At 33.5% G+C, this 15336-nt stretch overlaps 1 protein-coding gene across 3 annotated transcripts; it reads right to left on the reverse strand.

The window, feature by feature from the left end:
* Positions 1-39: 39 nt before the first annotated feature.
* On the reverse strand, positions 40-7827 carry LOC122565575 (G-protein coupled receptor Mth2-like). Of its 3 annotated transcripts, XM_043721653.1 has the most exons (8): positions 7348-7827; positions 7134-7260; positions 5886-6846; positions 4799-5037; positions 3500-3666; positions 3112-3345; positions 2347-2607; positions 40-1697 (listed from the first exon to the last, which is right to left on the reverse strand). In XM_043721653.1, exons 3-8 carry the CDS (start codon positions 6072-6074, stop codon positions 1222-1224), a joined length of 1566 nt encoding a protein of 521 aa, XP_043577588.1. In that variant the 5' UTR covers positions 6075-6846; positions 7134-7260; positions 7348-7827; the 3' UTR covers positions 40-1221. The 3 variants fall into 3 exon arrangements, with proteins under 3 accessions (XP_043577588.1, XP_043577589.1, XP_043577587.1); XM_043721654.1 differs by lacking the exon at positions 7134-7260 and having other exon boundaries at positions 7463-7827; XM_043721652.1 differs by lacking the exon at positions 7134-7260.
* Between the last annotated feature and the right edge of the window lie 7509 nt (positions 7828-15336).

Below are 15336 nucleotides of genomic sequence, written 5' to 3' on the forward strand. Positions count from 1 at the left end.
TTTAATTTCACATAAATAATTTAAAAGTTTTACAATAAATAATACATTCCACTTCTAATGCTAATACTACAAAATACAAAACGTCGTCGCTTGTATTTTTTAATTTATTTATTACTAGTATAAGTAAGTAATTCTTAGTAGTTCTAACATATAAAAATTATTATTAACACCTTACTTTGAAGAATATAGTAACGAATACTAATTGAATTGTTTCAGCCATGAATTTATTTTTATTAGAATAATTTAATTATACCGTATTTTCATGAAATTTTATGTAAATAATAAATAGATAAATAATAAATGAAACTCAACGTTGCAGGATGCGCTTGCAAATATTATATATTTAGAAATGATTAGAAATGCTTTTAATGTTAACTATACAAGATTCAGAAGAATGTACATACATATGTATATTAGATCTAAGATCATAATATAACCTATTCGGTTATTCTCTGTTGTAATAATCAATGTACAGATATACAGATATCACAATTTGCATACACTATTGTGAAACGAGTTGGAGGCATTTTTACATAATCAAGACAAGTTTCTACCAAGCATGCTATTATTATGCGACTAACAATCACAAATGCGACTTTAAACACAAGAATCGAGTGATCTATTATTAAATTCATAAAATTCATTTCACATTTAAAGAACTATGAATTTTTTAAGTCTTTTTCTTAGAGTACAAAAATATTCACAGGGAACATGAAGCATCGCAAAATAATTACAACGTGACAGGAAATCAGAAATGAATGAAAGAACGAAAAATGATTCAAAAATTAAATATAAACACATACATGTACATAAACCATGAAGCTTTCATTAGTATGGAATTATTCTTGCAATCAACACGCGGTAATCAAACTATTTAAAATAAATCGTACTATACAAAAATCGCACTCGATACATAATTAATGATATGCAAAATAAATATTGACCTTATATATGGTGTTGATGAGATGCATATGTATATGTTATATCGATATTACGCGTATAATAAATAATTCGATAAGTCTTACATAAAATAATTTTGTCAGAATTATCAAACTTCTTTTGTTTGATCAATTCGACGCTTTATAAATAATTCATAGAAAAATTGTACGTCTAATCAAGGAACTTTCAAGCATGTTTCGGCAATTGATTTATAGTTATCTCATAATCCACGACGAATTCGAGAAAAAGTTGAAAAGTAAGTTATGTGCACGGAATGATCTTTTATCTAGGCACTGAATCACCGTTCATTGTTGGAAGCAGATATAGTTCCATGCTTCCAGCTTCCAGTTCTGGTACTTGATTAATACCACGAAGTTGTTGTATTCTGTGCCACACAAAGTCTCTCGGTGGCCTTCGTAGAACAAATAAAGCGAAGATAAGAACACCTTGGAGAGCGTTTATAAGATCGAAGGAGGACCAGTCGAATGAATCTCCGTTGACGAACCAAAATATTAGTTCCATCGTCCAATTAAGACCCATCAAAACGAAGATAATCATGCAAACTAATGTGGTTCTCATGAGTCGCCGAAGATACTTTCGATCAAGTCGATCGGATTCCTGATTTCTCGCGAGGCGCCTTAAGTCGAGGTCCCTTTGATATTTAGTTAATTTGACGAAGGTTAGAACGAGAAGAATCACATTCCCAACAAGAAGCAATCCAATTGGTATGTAAAAGTATGGTATTGCTTCATCTTCCGCTGTAAATTAAAAAATAATAATAAGTTTTATCGAATTAATATCGCGATATGTTTGTTTTAATTTGTAGTTTTATTATCTACTTGAAATTAATGATTTTACGGGATAATGATATAGAAGTAAACCAAGATTGACACGAGTGATATTTCATGAAACCTTTTCTTTTTTAATTGACATTTTTTTAGACAAGAGGCTGACTTCTCTGATCTTATACAAAAGAGTATTAAGACAGTTCGAGGTTAATTGAAATACATGGACGTTGAATTGGAATTCAAATCAAATTGTTGCAAATTAAGATTGCAGATGATATTATTGTTGTTTCGTAAAATTGCCAAGTGGTGTCTTAAACAATGGTCGTCTGTAGACCAATATTTATTATACTAATATTTCTCTCCAGTTGCTACCGTCGTTTTGAATGATTTAAATTGATACGTCTTGTGTTAAACAGGTCACCGATGATTTATGTTTCGTTCCTCGAAAGTATGTGAATAAAAATAACAGTGACAACTCGTCTTTCTTAGAGTGTCAAAATTAAGTGAAAACAGAGACTACGATGTTATTAATGTTAAATATATGCGTTATGTTTTTGATAGTTGAACTGTACGCGCGTGTGCGCGGTATGCAGTGAAATTCGAGTCCAACTCCACTTACATTTGAAGGAACAACTTTTCTTGGAGTTTGGCTTCACGTAAGTCGCCGGTATCATCGGACTGAGATCCATAATCATTGACACGAGGATAAGTATCACCGAGGGACCCCAGCACCATAACGAGTACCAAAAGAACAACATTCTGGGTTTCATTCTTCTGTATGTTCCACGATCCACGTAGACACGCACCAATGACCACATTTCTATGCACATGGCATTTAGCCAGAAGAAGCACGCGACGAAGGAGAACTGGATGACGAATGCTGGAAAAGCCAATTGCTTTTTAATTGTTCATTTAAAATCTCAAACCAGCACTGGTTTTTCTTCCAAAAGAATTACATGTTACATCAGATCATTTGTCGTATCCCGCAAATCGCGCTATGTATGGTAACGCACGTATAGAGTACAGTAGGACTCGATTTATCTTTAACTTATTAGGGAATGAACAGCTCTGACGATTTAGTAGTTCAATAGAAAATAATAAGAGGTAATTAGATAAACGTATTCAGCCGAAAGAAGCTCGTTAAATCGAATAGTAAAAGTGTCGGCACATACGTTTATTTTTCGATGAAACGTTCTTTTTTATCAGGTTTTACATTATTACATTTTAGATTACATTTAAATGCTGTAATAAATTCAGTGTTGTGCAAATAAGTTTTGGAGGCACTGCACTTTGATCCAATAAACGAAGTTCTACTGTACCATAGGTTTGGACAAGAATAACATTGTTTCTAATGTTTTTTATCAGATTGAATATTTCATCTTACCTATACTGGTACAAGCTTGATCGGACAACTCCATATTCCATAACTGTGTAATTGCTAACATCGTAAAAGCCAGCGCTAAGGATCCACAATAACGGCACAATGCCCTTCCAAAAATATCTCGCAACCTTGGTGTGATGGAATACGCTGCGATGGTAAGGATTAAGAATGGCACCGATATTAAAAGGCCGCAGGCATAGATTGTAATTCGGGAATCTGCGGTGATTATTACGCGACCTGAAACAATTTTTTAGCGTTCGTTATATAATTTAGTACGTGAAATGACTCTTTTAAAAGTATATTTCTGGCTCTTTTAAGTTATTTTTAGTTTTAATTTTATTTATATAATTCATTTTAATTTATAATTAATTTTAAAAGTATTTCTGCTTACTTTCAGAAAAACATACAAAAGTCTGGAGTCCTAAACCTGGCACGATTTCTGCACAGTAGTTGATTCCAGGTTGCAGCATTTTTGGATCGTGATTGGGTGCATATATAGAACCGTTCGTTAATAAATAATTGTTATCTCTGTTATCGTCGTTTGGATTTAAAATATACCTAAAAAAATATATATATATATAATTTGGACAAATATAAAATTATCTCGCATTCCTTTTAGATATTTTAATACTTTTATTCATATAATTGTACTCTTTTCTTTAATTGAAATTACCTATATATATATGTAATTCTTTTTGCATAAATCGTAAATGATCGCGAGTGATCAATCGTGTGATGATCATGGTGAGATAATTAACATAATGATGCGCTTTGAATTAAAGAGCGAGTGGATGACAAAGGTCACGTTAAGTCAGCAGTAGACTTTTCAATGAAGTGTTTTTTCATAACTTGAAGATTGTTTGGAAGCATAGATTGGATTGCAAAGATGACATGTTTTCCTAACGAACTCGAAACTGTGTATAATCTATGAATTGTACACAATTGCATGAGTAGAAGTGTTATGAACAGCTTGTGTAAACGTACTTGAGATAATTTGAAAGTCAGTCTGATCGTTTGCATTCGAATCAAAAATGAAAAGAAGCGACACCTATCCTTGGATACAAAATGTAGAATACAATCTGTGATACATAAGAGATAAGATGAAATCATTTCTTATTGTGTTTATATGGAGGAAAAGATGTACATATATATGATATTTTTTATTATATTTTTCTGCTTCGTTAAATTCTTTTATCAGGGATTGAAATAAACACTTATCTTTCGTTTTTAAAAAAATCCTATTTGAACTTGTGTGTTTCGTTTAAGAAAATATCTGCTCCTATGGAAATTTTATGGAAATAAATGTTATACTTAGGAACTTCTTTAAAAAGTGTTCTCAGAATTTATATAATAAAAGTTCCATGAAAACGAATTATTTTAGAACACATAAAGAGCTTCCTTAAGATAAATAAAAGTACCAAAATTTTAGGTGCTAATCTTATTTAACAATATAATATCGTACTTTTGTAGAATAATGCTTTTTATTTTTAAAAACTTTTCTTTCTTTGTTCTCATCGAAACTTACGATGCAAGAACTCCGTCAAAAAATGTTTCACGGTCTATGTTTTAAATAGAACCTATTTCAAAGTTTCATAACTCTTTCGATCTCTGTTTTTTATCAGTGTTATATCAAAAGTGTCAATAAAATTAAATCGTTATTGCTACTACTTGGAAACTTAAGTATACTCACTTTTTATATTTGCAAGGATCTCCGATGATGGCAACGAATGAACTTCGAACTTCACCGGGAACTTCGTAGCCAAATGCATTAAAACCGTAAAAGATGGGAGAGAAATTTTCAGTCATAGAGGAATTCAGATAACAAACCGACCCTTGAGTACCATTTTTTACGAGAACTTCACCCAGTGGACAACATTTTCCAACCACAGATAAGTTTTTGTACTCTTCAGGTATTATCGTCATATTTTCCTGTAATATGAGATCAAAGGATGTTCTTACGTATATCTAAAAAATGTACTTATTTATCCGAATGATCAAAAATTTTATCTTATCGAATCAAAAGGCTTTATATTTATGCTTCTTACACATTCTTATTGAAACATTAGAATTTCGTGTAACAGAGAAGCATGAATTAAAATTAATTAACAACTTTTGTATGATAAAACGCTACCAAAGTTACGATTGATAATCGAACAAGAACGAAGATCTGTGTAAGTTTTAATCGTATTTAATCTGCATAGGTCTTGAGGAAAACTCACGCGGCAAACTTGCCACTGGCAATATATGCTAATTATTATTCACGAATTTATATTTACGTTTATTCTCTTCAAGCATACTGAGACTTTACGATAGGATTACAATTTTACGCTTCCAATATTTCAAAGATAGATGGACATAGATAGGGCGAAAAGTCTAAAAATAACTAAATGAACACGCAGCTATCTATATTTATCGTATACACATCTATTTGCTGTGCTCCACAAAAATGATTTGGTAATGTATAATTAGACCTACTGAAATTTTATGTTTATGCAAATTTCGTATAAATACTACGAGCACCGTTCCAATTCCTATCAAGATATTATTGGCCGTTATCAAGCCTATTTAGCATTTACAGAGTACAAAAATTCGACTTTTTATCATTTCAAATTCTTTGATATTGAGATCCGATTAAATTTGATTTATTTAATTAAATTATTATTACTCTATATATATGTTAATATTTATATTTTTTAAATTATACAATATTTGATTAGACGATTTGTCACTGGATTATCATATCTAAATAACATTTTTATTAATGTACCTATACGTACCAAAGGAATGGGATATATGATCAGTTTGGTCGATTGATGAATCGTCTCGTTGTCCATACTGGCAGAGCAAATCGCCAGTTCAGAAAAAAGAATTTGAAACAAAAAGAAGAACAGCACTAGAGACTTGTTCAAAGTCCCAGGCATGTTGTTTCTTTGGATTCTGTTTATATGTCCTACGAAAACTGCCATAAAAACTTTTATAACGTTCTTTAAATATATTTGTCTGTGATACAGATTTCTTGGCTCCCTGCCTTCTTTCTTTTCTTCTTAATGTCACTTCGTTACAGAAATCTGTCCCAAAATGTAATTTTCTGTCAATCCTGTTAATGAAAATGCCTCCGTAAAACAACGGGAACTTCGCCAACCGTAAAGAAATAACAAAATTTGAGCGTTCCTCTCGTCGATGACATTTTGTCTCTTTCAGATTGAGCTTGGTATATTCCCTCTAACTTGACTACGTCGTTGACTACGATTTACGCTTCTCGTACGAAGAATATTTTACCAAACGTTTGGGTGTTTCTAAAACTTTTCCGAACGTGTTTGGTGTTCCATATAATTCATTTGGTCAGTATGCACCTTTCAGGCTGAATTTCGTTCTCAAGGTTTTCCTTGAAATATCCAAACCGGAAGAATGTTCGATGCTTGTTGGTAGAGATTTGACGTAATAAAGATATACCTTCAGACTTCCGCACTCTATCGGTTTACAGCTTCTCCTTCGCTGATTATTTTCTTGCTATCGATTAAAGACTGAGCAATGTGGAAGATAATAGCGCTCGCTTCGTTCGAGTATCAACTTCGATAACAGAATACGTTTTCTATATGTCTACTATCTCTTGCAACAGTTAATACATCGAAGCAAAATCTTTCTTCGACCGGTACGTTTCGTTAAAAACTATTTGCCTTTTGTACATACGACGTTCCACGTATTTGGTCAATCAAATTCCAGTCTTTCAAACGAGACCTAGAACATACAATAGGAATTACTTAATCGTTCGGTATCTCGTAACCGCTGTGTGATTTTCAAAATGCATTTATCTTCACGCAATGACTCGATGAAACGATTTTTATTCTCAAGGCAACTTGTGGTTGGATTTTCCGCCGTTCTACGCGATTACTTGCCGAGAATAACCGAGAATACAATCGACTAAACGATTAACCAAACGATAAAAACTCGAGGATCGGCGTTAAAGCTCGTCAACAATGTTAAACATCATCCTAAGAGGATTTAATAAACCTATGGTCACTGACCTATAATTCTCGTTATTTCGACGACAAAAGCAGGCGAAAAAGTGAGCCGAACCTTCACGACAATGAGTCGAATATTGTTTCACGTGTTTTCATTCAAGAAACGTCTGATGTATTCATTGACACGGGACTAGGAAAGCACATTAATTTTAGAAGTCTAGTAAGAAACACGAACCGGTATTGGTACATCTGACTAGACGTATCAACTGGCACATACCTGTTCCTTGATCTCAAGATATACCGTTTAAAATTGATCACCGCGCGGAAAAAATGTACGTAGATGCTATCTTGATATTATATGACTTAAGTCACTGTTAAAATTATTATCATACGTTCAAATAAATATTATGTCGCAGTTATCGCAATTGCCTAAGCGAACTTTAACAATTTATTCGATGGCACAACTTCACAAACACAGAAAATATCACCGGCTCGATCACGAAAATTAACGCTTTCGACTGATTCGTGGCTCGACAATTATAATTGTATGATCGTTCTTGTTGAAAGCTGCGGCAAACGCTGGATCACGTAACGGAGAATCGAATCCTGTCGAAATTTACGTGGTTACCCATCGATGTCTGGGAGCATACTGGCCGTACTTCTCGAGGCACAAGGCCTTTATTTATCAGTGCACGATTACTCGTACAGTTGCATACATCATCAAAGATTCAGTAGGCAGATGTAATTATTGCGTATTCGTTGAACTCTGTTCGATAATTTTATGAGGCTAAACGAATTAGGAAATCTTTACGGAATATCTTTTCCTCTAATCGTTCGACCATTATTCTTTTTTCATCTGTTTCATCCTTTATGTCATTTATATTTCATCGTGCAGGAACGTTCATCGAAATGAGGAAATTTTTATTTTTCGAGAGTATGTAGATGATTTTTACATGTTCTAGCAGGAATAAAATTACTTTGCATTGAAAATGAACTTATATCCGATAGAATAGATAGTTTGTCATCATTTTTGGAACAGATGGTTGTTGATAGAACTCTTTTACTATAAAAGTTTGATAATACAATAGATAAAAAATGATTAAATTTAATATTACACTTTGTGATATATTTTTGGATCAATATTAATTTGATCCGTTTGATATGAATTTCAGTTGATATTTTTATATACGCCATCGTCATATCATAATATTATTATAATACCTTTCATTATGTTCTTTAATTACGCACAATGTAACGTACAGGAAATTCCACATGATAATCAGGAAAATCGACTGGCATCGATAAGTTAGCACAGTATCTCTATTACGAAGTTAAAAAGTTCATTTTCTAAAACAAACATACTGTCCGAATCTCAAAGAGGAAAGTAAACCCGCGTACAGATATGAATAAAATTTATATTCCTCGGATCTACAGATTCTCGAAAATCTGTACCCACAGTAATAACATTCTACGATAAAAGTAGATTTAGATAACGTAGTAAAATTTGACCTAGAATCTGTTCTCGAACGGTAATACCCGAGTAAACATCGGACGATAGATCAAAATGAAAACATCGAGTCAACATCGAACATTTTCTTCCTTTGTTCATCGTTGACCGACATTTCGTAGAAAGTAAGAAAGTATGCGGTCGCGCTTTGTAGACTATCCGCGAAATCCAGTGAATTCGCGATATTCGTCAACCTTCCTGTCTGCGTTCATTAAAAATACCTTGGGACGATATCGGAAATGTGACGTAATATCAAGGAAATTTTTCTATTATCGCCGATGAGATGACGTAGGCGTGTGAGTTATAATCGCAAATATAGTAGCTCGTCACGAAGGAACTCCAATTTTGAACTTTGTTACAAATATCATTCTGCGAAATGCAAGTGGCTTCTGCGAATTCCTCGTACTTTCGACGAGCCAGTCAACAATGTACGTACTTACGTTATCCTTTCATACACACGATATTTACAGCTTGCAGAACCGAGGGATGCAGCTCTGCAAATCCGATTGAAATTTGCAGTTTCGCTTAAGCAGCAACGGACCAAAATATATTTGTCTTCCAACAATTTTGAAGATCTTTTAATGCATTTTATTGGTATCATTCGTAGGCATATTTATTTGAAGTGCCATGTTTTATCTTTATCACGCGGATGAACTTGCGTCGAAAGGTGATCGATTCTTTTTTCTTATGTACTTCGTGAAAGTTCAACGTTTCATTTATTTTCTTTTTAATCACTTGTAACATTAATTAAAATTTTAATATGAAAATCTTGCGTTGGCCAGGTAATACGATCACGGTGTAATTTTCGAAGTTTTCAGTACGGTACAGACATTAATCACCAGCGATATATTTAGAGAGAAACCATGATTGGTTAGAGCTGACTAGAAGTTTAAAAATTCACAAGTTCTTCTTATTGACTTTAATGGAGTTTCTCGTTGAACTTTCTATTAGCCAATTGAAACGAGTAGTCCTTATTTATACGTATCAAAGGGACTAGCGTAAAAAGAAGTTTTATAAGAAATATTTTTGTTATCAATGTCAGTCGGACACATCATATAAATTTATTATACCATTACAATGTATATGTGGTATAGCTATATACTATCTTACAGTAGACAAAGTATATAAACAAGGGAAAAAATAAAATGATTTTGGACGATACAAAATTGCACATTTTAACTTTATTCTAAGGCACTTTTAAAAAAAGTACGCGAAACAAATTTAATTTTACAAATCGAATCTGCACGTGTAAGTATATACGTAGAAACACGATGAAAATATAATTGAATAAATAAAAAAGAAGGAATGACATATAACGTTAAACACGTATGATCTAAGAACGTGAACATTGAATGATTCTTGACTTTTATAGTTATCGTTCGACCGTCGTAGACGATGAATTGTCGAGCATTGTAATTAAATTCCTAAGTACATGTAATTCGTTGACTTCACGTACATATTTCCCTGAAAATCGTTTCTGACGTCAACGCGAGTGTTCAAGAGAAAGTTGAATATATATCGTTGTGAAGTTAAAACGAATTTTACGCGGACAAATAGTCGCAAAAACGTATAATGTTTTTTATGGAATTGTAAATGAGAAGGAAAAAGCATCTACGAAAATCATATTTACGAATTCTGTTGAAAAAAAAGATATAAGGCGGCAACAAAATTGTAAATGAATGATACTTTCGATATAAATACGCGCATCAAAAAATACTTGCAAGTCAAAAAGATATTAATCACGAATTTATCTTCGCATTTTTATTATCTGCGCGATAATATTGATTCACGGTATAAATAGTGAAAATGTTTTTTATAAAGTTCTGAGAAGTATTGGATATCTATATGTTTGTATGTTTAATCTTGTGAAAGATAGAGCGGCTGGAAATCAAATCTCCGCGCGCCTACGTTCCCGCCAATTCCGTAGCGTTTCGATAATCGACTGGTAGTAGTTGTACCGGTGCTTCAGGAGGTTAAACTTCTATGAAGTCGAATGAAATTCAAATTTAGCGATTGACGCAATGGACGTTTGTATCAGTGAGCAGTTTACCAGTTTATGTTGTTAGGATCAATGGGATCAGACGTAAGAATGGAGTGAGTCGGATCAGAAAAAATCCAATGACGTCTTGGAATGTGTAGGCGTGCTGAACCTGGGAGAGGGTTTTACCAGACCACCTGTAGCGATGACGAAGTATTCGTCGAATACAAGATATACGTAAGAATTTCTTATTCTTTTTGTATTAATAGTTGTGTATTATAAATAAACTGGAAATTTTTTATGCAAATTCATATTTTTGAAGATATAATTAAAAAAGTAGAATCTCTGTAGAAAATTGTTTTACCTATCAAGTACATATTATAGAAGGTATTATATTTTGGGTATTTATATATTTTTTTAATTTATGTGCATTCTGTGCAGTTTTGCATTTTAGAAATTTCTACAAATAAATAAAAATCCGCAATCTAATTACAACACAAATATGATAATTAAGATGTATCGCTTATTTCATTTTTTCAGTAGGCTTTGATGATATAATCGTTTGTGAATATTTGTATAACTAATTAAAATTGTTGGATAATAATGACTATGGTTAAAGAGACAAAATAATTTACTTAAATTTTTCGAAAATTAAAGAAAGTAACATCATGATTATCATATTAACCGTGAAAGATAGATCGTAACCTGTGAAAAAGATGTAGGAAAAGATACACAAATCTTTTTGATAATTTTCAAGGTATTTTAATAATGTCATTTACACAGTTGGTGGCATTCGTTGTACCAAGAATATTGTTCGTATCAAAAAAATAAGTACGTAGTTGACGTTCCAAATAATTATTGTTAAAATGTTCCATATATGCATTGTTCCATAGATACAAAAACAACATTGATAAATTTGACTATGATGTACGTAGGTGTCGCATTATTTCGTATCTGCTTTTCGATAAGTTCATAAATATTTGAATGATATATAAGTTAAATATTTTGCGTCACTCAAAAACTAATACCTAACCACTCTATTATTCTTAGTTGAACGATAGAGAAAAATTACATTTTTAAACTTTGTTCAAAATAGTAATAGCCGATAACGAATCACTATGCTCTCTAGCAAGAAATATCGTAAATCTCGAACTTCATTCAGCCGATAACACAGATTTCTATCTATGAAACTAGCCTTATTGTAGCATAAACTACACAAAAGCATTAATCTTAAATCTTTCGTACTTATTTCTTCATGTTTTGTCCAGATTATGTTATCTATCTTTAAACAAGCGATGCTTGTTATAAAGTATAAAGGAGTTTATATAATTTCAATATTTTGAAACTTTATAATGTTTAAAAATTAATTGCGATATTAGTTATTAAAAAGTAAACATTTACATGTAACATTTGTTTATTCATAGAAAAGTTTGATTTATATGTATATAATTATATTTATCATCAGACTAAATTGTTTTCTACGTTGAGACAAATTAATCATTCATGAAATTATGCATCCTAATCTTTTAATAGAACTCCGTTAAACTTTATACATAAAAAAATCAAGGGAAGGACTTAATCTAAATTGCCGTCCCAAGTTATTATATTCACTGATCAAAATCCACTTCCTTGACATTTCGTCAAATGAACACTCCCTCGGATTACCTGGCCGGAAGCCATTCATGTGATGCAGTTGTTACCAACAGTAATCATGCTCGAGGGTGGACACATTGATTTTTTCTTTTTTCGAACAAAAATACAGTCTGTTCGCGAACGTTTACAAATATTTTCAGACAAACGATCTACCAGAAAAATGATATTCGTTACAGAGTATTTAAACGTCGATCGAGTATTTTAACGTATATAACAGATCTACATATTCTACTGATCAATCGATTTTTAGCCATCGTCGAGTAGAAAGGGTCGATTAGAAAATCGACCGAAGGCGCGTTTTTCCCGAACCAAAGTTCATCGAGGCCGCATTCTTCCGCTTTATCTGCCGATGTACGGAGTTCCTGCTAAGTCGCGGACAAAATTGTCGCGAGTCTCGCGTGCGTTCACGGTCAGTGACGTCTCCCTTCTATGTATGCTCCCTCGTCTCGTCCTGGACGAAGTCCATCACGTGACCTTGCTGGTATACCTCGTGTTTGCCTTAAGTCACGAACGAATACAAGGGAAAGCATCTTTATTCGGTAATAAAAACAGCCTGTAGTTAACAACAATATCTATCGTTCTCTGGTTCGACGACTCTGATACGTCGATCAAATCGAGATCATGAATATCAACATGCCGAAATTGTAAATCGTCGGGTCATCATTCATCGTGATGCAACACTGTCGAGTCAACAATAGTGCTTTCATTTGAAAGAATTTCTTTTATGATTACGTCCTTAGACACGTAGACCCCTCTTCGTAACATTGTTTGTCGATGGTTCTTCAACACAATGATACCTGGCATTGTGAAATTCTTTGTGTATCCTCTTTGAAATATAGAAGTATAAAATACACGGAATATCGTGAACTAAACTTTTGTGAAAAATTCAGGAAAAGATGTTATATTCTAACATTTAGTTCGTTGTTGTAGATAGGAAACAATTTATTTTCAGTTTCGTAACTATGTTACTTCTAAATGTTACTTCTAAATGAAATATTGTCTGAAACGATATAATTATCGCTATCGTAGTCATTGTTACTTTAACCTAACTGTAGAATTTCTTACGAACGTCGTTAAAACCACGATGACATTTGAAACTACATTTTACTCCAATTTAAACATATACTCGATTTTATTTGTTCTTTTCTCATATAATTGACGTTCATCGGTTCTGGTTGATATTATCAAAGCGTCCCCAACCGTGTTTTATTCGGAATTGCTGAAGCGAACTGCTCTGAAATGAAAAAAATCAACAAAGCAAGCACCTCGCCCGCGATGTTGGATTAGTTTCAGTAGAATTGTCAGGAATATCATATAAAATAAAAATCATCGAAAACAATTGGAGGCAGCGGCGCGAAGGGAGCGTATGAAAGGATCGAAGCTTGCGAATGGAAGGGCGGAAGTGCAAACGGGGCTTAATGCAGCATCAGCATCCGACACGGTGTACTGCGCCGCGAATCTGTCTTTATCCCTCCATCGAGTCGCCTCCCTCCTTTTAATAAAAATATTTCTCTCTCTCTGTCCCACCGCTTCTCACTTGCTGCACGGTCCTCTCTCTTCCACTTTGACCTCTCAGGGCCTCTCTATCCCGCGAACGCTTCGGGGATATAGGGTGAGTATGATTTCGGCCCCCTTCGTGGAGCCACTTAACGAGGAGGTGCTCGTTTATCGAAAACTAGTTCCTCGTCGGGGACACGGGTAAATCTCTCGTTCAGAAAATACCAACGCTCTCCTTTTTCTCCTTTTCTTTTTCGTTCTCTTTTCTTTCCTTTCCGTGTGACCATGTTGTACATCAAAAATATCCGAATATTGGACAAGTTGGAATCGTGTGAAATTGACAATAAAATACGTATAAATCCGATATATAGAGAATCGGAAAAAGAGTTCGTTCAACGTTCGAATTAGTCACGACCTTGCGCTAATTTGTCACTCGCAATTGGAGATGTTAGGGAAATCGTTGGAACACTTCGTTATCGGATATTGCGGATTTAAAACGACAGAAGAAAGGGTTGTTGATAACGCGCAGCTTAATCGACAGGATTTTTCTCTGTTTTAATGCCGGTAAAATCGTTGATACCATTGTAATCGAAGTTACCTTCGGTACACTCTGTATACCCGTATATACACACAGGTTATCCCATTCTCTTCCTCTGCGTCTGTCCTCGTTCGGCGTACCTTCGGTCTCTTTCCATGGTCGGTGCTCCGGTCGCGAGCTGGCTATCTCGGGGTAAGGGGTAAGAACGTTATAGTGCCGCACCTATACGTCTTGTCGCCCCGTACTAGATTCATATCAGCACCGCCTCGCGGACTAGTTTACTTTCATTACGATATTAGCTAATTTACGATATTAGCAAACTAGCATTATCAAATATCGAACTACGTGAAATCTAACTATACGATTTGATTTGTTGTGTTGCGGTAATTTGATCAATTGAAAGGGGACATACATACAGCAATGGTTGAATATGGATAAGAAAAAAGTTATTGGAAATATACTGTGTTTTTCTATTAAATTACTATGGAAATATTCTGAAATGTTTTTATAGTATAAAATTATAATGATATACGCGTGTGGCCTTCGATGACTCATACGGATAAAGAGATTTAATAATTCCGAACAAAGTTACAAAACGTTATGAAATAAATGAGAATTAGCATTTTTAAGTAGTCGATTAACGTGGTATAAAAGTTGTCACATTGCTTTTGGCATAAAAGAACCGAGAAAATCGAATCTCGCGTCGAAAATGTGGAAACACACTTTACTTTATAAATAACTTGCGACGCGTTTATTCACTTACACACTTGCAAAGCATAAAATTAAAATGTCTATTTTGGTGCTGAAATTATTTAAAAAATTTGCATGTTAAATTTAACTCGTTCAAATGGTCCCGAGTTACTAAAATGATTCAATAGACGAACGATATAGCGCATTGACGATACCAAAGAAAAAAGAAACAAATTGGATGAAACTTATTACTGGCTTACATTATTATAGCACTATTTTTAATTTAATCGTACGGTATGACATAAAAACATCAGGACGTATCGTACTGAATTTCGTATTTCTCATCAACGACTTTATCCAAATCTAAAATTTCAATTAGTTTTCGGTGCACCAAAGTAACTGA

This window comes from Bombus pyrosoma, linkage group LG3, assembly GCF_014825855.1.
Source record: "Bombus pyrosoma isolate SC7728 linkage group LG3, ASM1482585v1, whole genome shotgun sequence".
Classification (NCBI taxonomy): domain Eukaryota; kingdom Metazoa; phylum Arthropoda; class Insecta; order Hymenoptera; family Apidae; genus Bombus; species Bombus pyrosoma.

Coding starts and splice junctions, on each gene's coding strand:
- LOC122565575 (XM_043721654.1), bottom strand. CDS start 6,074: ATGGCAGTTTTCGTAGGACATATAAACAGAATCCAAAGAAACAACATG. Junction 3,346..3,499: donor TTTTGTATGTTTTTCTGAAA/GTAAGCAGAAAT, acceptor AAATTGTTTCAG/GTCGCGTAATAATCACCGCA. Junction 2,608..3,111: donor TCAAGCTTGTACCAGTATAG/GTAAGATGAAAT, acceptor TGGCTTTTCCAG/CATTCGTCATCCAGTTCTCC.